Below are 9006 nucleotides of genomic sequence, written 5' to 3'. Positions count from 1 at the left end.
GGAACTTCTTTCTGTTTTTCAGCACGGAAACGAAAACGCATCCGTTCGCGGAAAATTGAGAATGAAGAACCCCAAATCAGCTTGCCCAAATCAAGGAGTGGTGGAAAAAAGGAAGTTTCTACTCCTCCTGGATTCAGAAGAACTGACTATACCCAGGATTTTCCACCTCTCCCGGGGACATCCAAAACCCCTGATGTCCCATTTTTAAGAACAGAAGCCCCTTCTTCATCTGGGTTGTTCTCATTTGATAAAATTGTGGACGATATTCTCAAGTACCTGAATATTTCTGATCCTCTCAAAAGCATTGTTCTGGCAATGCTTCCTACTGTGAAGACCCTCTTGAAGCAATTGACATTGAAGTGGCCCCTCATTGCAGCAATCATTTCCTTCGATGGATAATTTTCCAAACGAGGTCGGGGATTTGATCACTATTCTACAGTGGAATTGTCGAAGTCTTATTCCTAAATTAGACTCTTTTAAGTTTTTAGTTCACAATAATGATTGTGATGCATTTGCTCTTTGTGAAACTTGGCTCTCTTCAGATATAGATCTACCTTTTTATGATTTTAACATTATTCGACTGGATCGTGAGGATTCGCGTGGAGGAGGGGTACTTTTGGGGATCAAAAAGTGCCATTCTTTCTATAGAGTGAATCTTCCACAATTTACAGGTATTGAAGTTGTCGCATGTCAGGCTATTATTAAAGGTAAGAGCCTTTGTATTGCTTCTGTTTATATTCCTCCTAGAGCCGTTGTTAATCGAAAACAACTTTCAGATATATGTTCAGTACTTCCTGCTCCACGGTTGATTATGGGAGATTTTAATTCCCACGGTACAGGCTGGGGGGAACTGTATGATGACAACCGTTCTACTTTTATCTATGACCTCTGTGATAACTTCAATATGACAATTCTTAACAATGGAGAAGTAACACGTTTGGCTGGACCATCTTCGAATGGAAGTAAATTAGACCTCACACTTTGCTCTAACTCATTATCGTTGGATTGCACGTGGAATGTGATCCAGGATCCCCACGGTAGTGATCACTTGCCGATCAAAATTTCGATTGCCAGTGGGTTCAATCCGTCGGAATCCGTTAACGTCGCGTACGACCTCACCCGTAATATCGATTGGACAACGTTCAAGACCGCGATAGAGGAAGCCGTGTCGTCGGTAGAAGGGCTTCCACCGTTGGAGGAATATAACTTCCTCTCCAATCTGATCTTGGACAGCGCGCTTCGAGCTCAAACTCGGCCGGTTCCTGGAACGTCTTTGCGTAGGAAACCTCCTTCCCCTTGGTGGGACCACCAATGCACTGAGGTTTATCGTAAAAAGTCCGACGCGTTTAAGTTTTTCCGGAAACGTGGAATACCCGTGTATTTCGAAGCGTACTCGGCTCTTGAACGCGAACTCAAGAGCCTCATCAAAGCCAAGAAACGCGGATACTGGCGGCAATTCGTGGACGGATTATCGCGCGAAACGTCGATGAATACGCTTTGGAACGCGGCGCGAAGGATGCGTAACCGGTCTTCGAACAACGAGAGCGAGGAGTACTCAGATCGTTGGATTCTCAAGTTCGCGCGAAAAGTATGCCCTGATTCCGTGCCGGCACAGATGATTCCTCGCGAAACGACGAATTCTGTAGACGAGATCAGCCAGCCTTTTTCAATGCTGGAACTCTCACTCGCGCTCCTTTCGTGTGGCAATTCGGCTCCGGGGGCTGATAGAATCAAGTTCAACTTGTTGAAGAACCTCCCAGACGTCGCTAAGAGGCGCATGTTGAACTTGTTTTGTCAGTTCCTGGAGCTCAATATTGTTCCGGATGATTGGAGGCAAGTGAGAGTTATAGCCATTAAAAAGCCTGGAAAACCCACTTCAGATCATAACTCGTATCGTCCCATCGCGATGTTATCGTGCATTCGAAAATTGTTGATCCTTTTTCGCTTGGACAAATGGGTTGAGACGAACCACCTACTCTCAGATACTCAATTTGGATTCCGTAGGGGCAAGGGAACGAACGACTGTCTCGCGTTGCTTTCCACAGAAATTCAGTTGGCTTTTGCTAAAAAAGAGCAAATGGCTTCTGTATTCTTGGATATCAAGGGGGCTTTTGATTCAGTATCCGTTGAAGTCCTTTCAGACAAACTCCACGCTTGTGGCCTTTCTCCATTAATAAATAACTTTTTGTACAATTTGCTGTCAGAGAAACATATGAGCTTTTCTCATGGAAACTCTACAGCTTCTCGATTTAGTTACATGGGTCTCCCCCAGGGCTCATGTTTAAGCCCCCTTTTGTATAATTTCTACGTCAAAGAAATTGACAATTGTCTAAGTGACAACTGCACGTTGAGACAACTTGCAGATGACGGCGTAGTGTCTATGACAGGGCCCAAAGGGGTCGACCTGCAAGGACCCTTACAGGATACCTTGGACAATTTGTCTACTTGGGCTATTCAGCTAGGTATCGAATTCTCCACGGAGAAAACTGAGTTGGTCGTTTTTTCTAGGAAGCATAGCCCAGCACAACCAAAGCTTCAACTTTTGGGTAAACCGATCACTCATTCTATGTCCTTCAAATATCTTGGGGTCTGGTTCGATTCAAAATGCACCTGGAGATCCCACATTGAGTATCTGAGACGAAAATGCCAACAAAGGATCAATTTTCTCCGAACAATTACCGGAACGTGGTGGGGAGCCCATCCGCAAGATCTTCTAACGTTGTACCGGACAACGATTTTATCGGTTTTAGAATACGGTAGTTTTTGTTTCCAGTCGGCGGCTAAAACTCACATCATCAAACTGGAACGTATCCAGTATCGTTGTCTTCGTATCGCGTTAGGATGCATGCACTCGACTCATACGATGAGTCTAGAAGTGTTGGCGGGCATGTTGCCACTATCGGATCGGTTCTCGGAATTGTCCCTCAGGCTCCTCACCCGTTGCGAAGTTATGAACCCACTGGTAATCGAAAACTTTGAAAAGCTTCTTGAGCTGAACCCTCAAACTCGTTTTATGTCATTGTACTACGTGTACATAACACAGGATGTCAGCCCTTCACAGCATAATCCTCATCGTGTATGCTTCTCCGACTTCGGCAATTCAGTTAGTTTTGATTTATCTATGACGCGGGAGATTCGTGGGATCCCAGAACATCATCGTTCCATGATTGTTCCGTCAATTTACGCTGCAAAGTTTGGCCAAGTTGATTCCGCAAGATCGTTCTTCACAGATGGATCACTAATAGAGTCGTCCGCTGGTTTTGGTATTTTTAACGAATTTCATAGCGCCTCTCTAATGCTTCAAGCTCCTTGTTCCGTATATGTTGCTGAGCTGGCGGCAATACATTATACGCTAGAAACGATCGCCTCACTTGCACCAGATCATTATTTTATTTTTACGGATAGTCTCAGTTCTGTCAAGGCTATTCGCTCTATGAGGCCGGTAAAGCACTCCTCGTATTTTCTCATGAAAATACGAGAGCTTTTAAGTGCTTTATCTTTAAGATCTTTTGTCATCACCTTTGCATGGGTCCCATCTCATTGCTCGATTCCGGGCAATGAGATGGCTGACTCACTTGCTAAGGTGGGCGCTATGGAAGGCGATATTTACGATCGACAAATCGCCTACGATGAATTTTTCTTCATTTATCGTCAACAGTCACTCGTCAGCTGGCAGAATAAATGGAGTGAAGGGAGTTTGGGACGATGGCTATATTCGATCATCCCTAAGGTGTCGAAGAGTTCTTGGTTCAAGGGGTTGGATGTGGGTCGAGACTTCATTCGTATGATGTCTCGCCTCACGTCCAATCACTATTCGTTAAACGCTCACTTGTTCCGTGTTGGGCTGAAGGACAGCAATCTCTGTGAATGTGGACAAGGTTACCAGGACGCAGATCACATTATTTGGTCTGGTGCTGAGCATCGCGGAGTCAGATCTGAACTGTACGATTCCCTTCGGGCTCGAGGTAGTCAACCTCATGTTCCAGTTCGGGATATTTTGGCTAGACGCGATCTGGAGTTTATGAAACTCATATATGTTTACTTTAAGAATATTAACATTAGATTGTAAGTTTTATTAACCTTGTGTTTAGTTTGTATTTTGTACGTGTGGGTTTTTTTTTATGTTTGTTTTCAAGATGAATAGAAATTAGTTCATGTTTTAGGATTAATTAAATATTTGTATCGTAAACCACATTTCAAACCTCCCTCTTCCTTTTCCCATCCAAAAAAAATTGTAAATCCCCACTAACCTCGAGACAAACGCGAGTATCCGGTCCAGCTCCTTTAACTTTAAATATAAGAAATCAATAATGTATAACAAAAATGATAACTCGGCTCTGTAAAGTTTATTCGATTGAGCCTGTACAAATAAAGTAATTAATAAAAAAAAAAAAATACAGCATTCAGCTACTTAAACACTGGCGGCTCGTAATGAAAAAACACACTGAACCTAAACATCGCCACCACCTTGAAATGTCAATTTAAACTAAACATAAACAACTGATTCTATACTATTGGGACAACGAGTACAAATGCAGAAGGTTTCTTACAACAACTTAAGATTACATCGACAATCTTTTACGTATCCGTAATCAGAGGACCAACGGTGGGAACAGATTGTAGTGAAGAATCTCCTGCGGATGGCTCCAGCAACGAAGTGTTTTCGTCGGTTTCCTCCTGTGGCAGCATGCAAATTTTGACGATGGGTCGTTTTACAATTCCCTTGTTTGTTTTCAGAGTCACGACTCGAATCAAACCGTCCTCTCCCGGATGGATATCCACGATTCGAGCGAGGGGCCATTTCAGTGGAGGCTGCATTTCGTCCACTAAGATCACGAGACGTCCAGGCTTGATTTCGCTGTTCGCACGAAAGTTATTCTGGCTCTTTTGTAGTTCATGTAGGTATTCAGTACGCCAACGGTGCCAGAAGTTTTGATGCAGCTGCTGCAGCTGTTGATAATGGCTCAAGCGATCGGTAGGGATGCAACGCACGTCGTGGTCAGGCAGGGATTGCATAGGTGCACCGATCAAAAAGTGGCCGGGTGTCAGTGCAGTAAGGTCTTCAGGATCCTCCGATAGTGGAACAAGTGGACGAGAGTTCATGCTGGCCTCGATTTGTGTGAGCACCGTTGACATGGCTTCGAATTGGAGGCGAGAATTTCCTAGTTGCCGATACAGCTGCTTTTTAGCGACTTTAACTGCGGCCTCCCATAAACCGCCGAAGTGAGGTGCTTTCGGTGGTGTCATGTGCCAAGTAATGCTGTTGTTAGCCAGGACAGATTCGATGACATTCATTTCCTTCTTGCTACGTAGGAACTTGTAGAGAGCAAGTAGCTCATTTTTGGCTCCCTCGAAGTTTTTTCCATTGTCGGAGTGGATATGCGCTGGGAAACCGCGGCGCGCGATGAATCTGCGCAACGTTGCCATAAATGCCGCCGTTGTTAGGTCCGAGACTAGTTCGAGGTGTACCGCTTTCGTAGAAAAGCATATGAAGACGCAGATGTACGCTTTCGGTGAGGGTGCTCGCTTGTGTGGTGCTCGAAGGTAAACGGGCCCAGCATAATCGATTCCGGTAACGGTGAATGGTCTGCTTGGAGTGATTCGAGGCACAGGCAGTTGGCCGATCTGCTGCTGGGTTTGGACGGGATCGACTCTCGCGCATCGAATGCACTGACGTAGGACGCTGCGTACGGTTCTCCTTCCATGCAGTGGCCAATATTTCTCACGAATTCGGGCAAGTGTGAGCTGGCCACCACCATGCAACAGGTTAACGTGGTGGGTACGTATGAGCATGCGGGTAAAGGGATGGGAACTGGGCAATAGGGCTGGGTGCTTCGTTCTGAATGGCTGGTCTGACAATCTCAACCTACCCCCTACTCTTAACGTGCCTTGTGCGTCTAGGAAGGGGTTAAGTACACAGATTGGCGAATGTTTGGAAATCATCTTTCCCTTTTGTAGATCTTTCAACTCTGCACGAAACGCATCTGCCTGAGCAAGACGAACCAAAAGATCTTCAGCCGAGGATATTTGAGCAGTGGTGAGCGTTGGACTAGGTAGATGACCAGTAGATACCAATGGCTGGGTGCGCGCTTTATGCCGAATATTCTCGATGAACCGGAGGCAATATGCAGTTATGCGCCTGAGTCTGTAGAATGCAGAGTAGCGGTCAAATACTCCGTTGATTTGCTGTGCTGTACGTGTAATGGTCGCCACCACCTTGAGATGTTCCATTTCGTGTTCAGGTGCTGGGGGTAGTGCTGAGTTGATCCAATCTTCTTTCGCTTTGAATAGCCATTCTGGACCGTGCATCCAGAAACTGCTTACAACGAAATTGTCGACGTCCATTCCTCGTGACAGCAAATCCGCTGGATTCTCCGAACCGGCGACATGATTCCATTGAAATCCATGCGTTAGAGTTTGAATTTCCGAGACCCTATTGGCAATGAACGTTTTCCAGTTGTTTGGAGGTGATCGCAACCAATGTAGCGTGACAGTTGAGTCGCACCAGAAGAAAGAATCCGAGATTTCGATTTGAAGAGCTTTGCTGACATAGGCGTACAACTGAGCACCGACGAGAGCCCCACATAGCTCCAAGCGAGGTAGAGTGATACGTTTTAACGGAGCAACTCGAGTTTTCGATGCGATGAGTCGAACACGGACGTTACCAGAAGAGTCAACAGAACGAGCGTAGATGCAGGCCCCATATGCAGCTTCCGATGCATCGGTGAACGTATGGAGTTGTACTTTGGCGTGTGGCAACAATGCATAGCGATCGACTCGAAATTCAGTGAGCTTTTCCAACGAACTGAAGTACTCCCCCCACTTGAATTGAAGAACGTCCGGTACAGGCTGGTCCCAGCTGCAGTTAAGGAGCCATAGTTCTTGCATCAGCATTTTTCCTCGGACGACGATCGGTGCAGCAAGCCCTAGTGGATCGAAAAGCTGGGAGATTGATGATAACATGGACCTTTTGGTAGCAGGCTTGTCCGGATGAGTGACCTTCGAGTCAAATCGCAGCTTGTCAGCTTCAGGTTCCCATACGATACCCAACGTTTTCAGACTTTCTTGAGGAGTGAAGCTTACGATGGATTGTGTCCCGATTTGATCTTGGCTTAGTCCTTGGAGCACCTCTAGCTTATTCGAAGCCCACTTTCGTAAAATGAAACCACCTTTCCTGAGAAGATCGTCTAGTTCCTTTCGCAGCTTGATGGCTTCTTCGATGGTTTGAGCACCCGCAACGCAATCATCGACATAGAAACCTTTGCGGAGAACTGGTAGAGCGAGTGGATATGCTGGACCTTCATCTTCTGCTAGTTGCAGAAGGGTTCGAGTGGCTAGGAAGGAAGAAGGAGCGAGCCCGTATGTGACCGTTAGTAGCTGGTACACTTGGATTGGTTGGGATTTCGAAAAGCGCCAGAATATGCACTGGAACGGGCAATCCAGTAGATGCAACAGGATTTGACGATACATTTTTTCCACGTCCGCCACAATTGCAACTGCAAACGTCATAAAACGTAGAATAATCGCTAGCAGCTCATCCTGAACAACGGGTCCAACGAGCAGGGCGTCGTTCAACGAGAATCCGGTTGATGTTTTTGCAGATCCGTCGAAGACGACACGTACCTTCGTAGTGGTGCTGGATTCCTTCACTATTGGATGGTGAGGAAGGTAGTACGAGTTTTTGTCGTCGATTTCATCTTCGGGAACTAATCGCATATGACCAAGGGACAAGTACTCTTCCATGAACTTATGATACTCCTTCTTAAGATCGGGTTCTCGTTCTAATCTTGCTTCAGTAGCCCTGAATCTTCGAATGGCAACAGCTTTGGATTCCCCTATCATGGTGTTGAATTCCGGATGACGGGGCAGACGAACTTGATAGCGACCAGAAGAATCACGTGAGACTGTTGACTTATACCATTCTTCGCATTTCCTCTCCTTTTCAGAATAGTCAGAACTGTGAGGTAATTCTTCTAGCTTCCAAAAGCGTTCCAAACTCTCTTCGAGTGTGACCAGGCAAACTGCAGTGAAGTTGCAAGTGGCGGAATCGGGAGATGTTGGAATGAGATGACCAGAGCCGGCAACGATCCATCCGAATACGCTGTCGACCAGTTCGGGCAAATCTTTCGCTAATTGGATACGAGCCGTTGTTGTGAAGCAGGAGAAAAAGTGTTGAAGACCGATGATCATGTCGATGTCAGCACGCTTGTTGAAGTTGGGATCGGCCAAGAACAGGTCCTTCGGGATTTTCCAGTCGACGATTGGGACGTCTTGCTCAGGCATGGCGGACGTCACTCGAGGCAGAACGAGAAATTCAATGTCGCGTGTGAAATCCTCCTTGCGAGAACGAATTTGAGTGGAGACAGAATCTGATGCGCGAATCGAAATTCCCCCAGGTCCTTGCAGCTGTACATTCACCTTCTTCCGCTTGAGCATCAGCATTTGTGCCATACGATCCGTCATTAGATTGGGTTGGGAAGCACTGTCTAGCAAGGCCCTTGCTAGGTGTTCTTGCCCGTGGACGTCTACGATGACCAACACTACGGTGAGCATGAAGATGTTGCTGTTTCGAGAGATCTGAGACGACACTGCTTGAACTTCGTTGACGTACGCAGAGGTACATGAATCCATGGTGGATGAATCGATGTTGGCCACGGTGACGTTTGCTTGAGTGGAAAATTGTGGCTCACTAGTAGAGCACTGAACCACGTTGCTACTTGGAGAAGAATCTGCGTAGCCAGGATGGATCCACGTATGATGACGTTTCTGACACATTCGGCAGTTGGTTTGGCAAGGGCAGTTGCCAACGTAGTGCCCATCTTGGAGGCAGTTTTAAGCAGAGTCGTTTTGTGTTTATAATATTCAACTTCTCCTGAAGAGATAGCTTCTTGAATTGGCGCATTGCAAAGCTGGGTCGATACCGGAATTCCCTTTCTTTGTATTATTCTCCGTCACAGCATGCGTAGACATCTTCTGTTGAAAAACCTGGCTGCATTTTTGTGAACC

The 9006-nt window shown here is 46.2% G+C and overlaps 1 protein-coding gene across 1 annotated transcript; it reads right to left on the bottom strand.

Moving 5' to 3' along the window:
• Positions 1-4578: 4578 nt before the first annotated feature.
• Positions 4579-8775, bottom strand: LOC135708912 (uncharacterized). Its single transcript, XM_065231094.1, has one exon. The coding sequence runs from the start codon at positions 8773-8775 to the stop codon at positions 4579-4581; it is 4197 nt and encodes a 1398-aa protein (XP_065087166.1).
• Between the last annotated feature and the right edge of the window lie 231 nt (positions 8776-9006).

Source organism: Ochlerotatus camptorhynchus, unplaced genomic scaffold, assembly GCF_037179485.1.
Source record: "Ochlerotatus camptorhynchus isolate MF236.1 unplaced genomic scaffold, CSIRO-AGI_Acam_v1.1 ptg000033l, whole genome shotgun sequence".
In the NCBI taxonomy this organism is placed as follows: domain Eukaryota; kingdom Metazoa; phylum Arthropoda; class Insecta; order Diptera; family Culicidae; genus Ochlerotatus; species Ochlerotatus camptorhynchus.
Note: the sequence above shows the minus strand (reverse complement) of the source record. Positions and strands in the feature narration are given on the sequence as shown.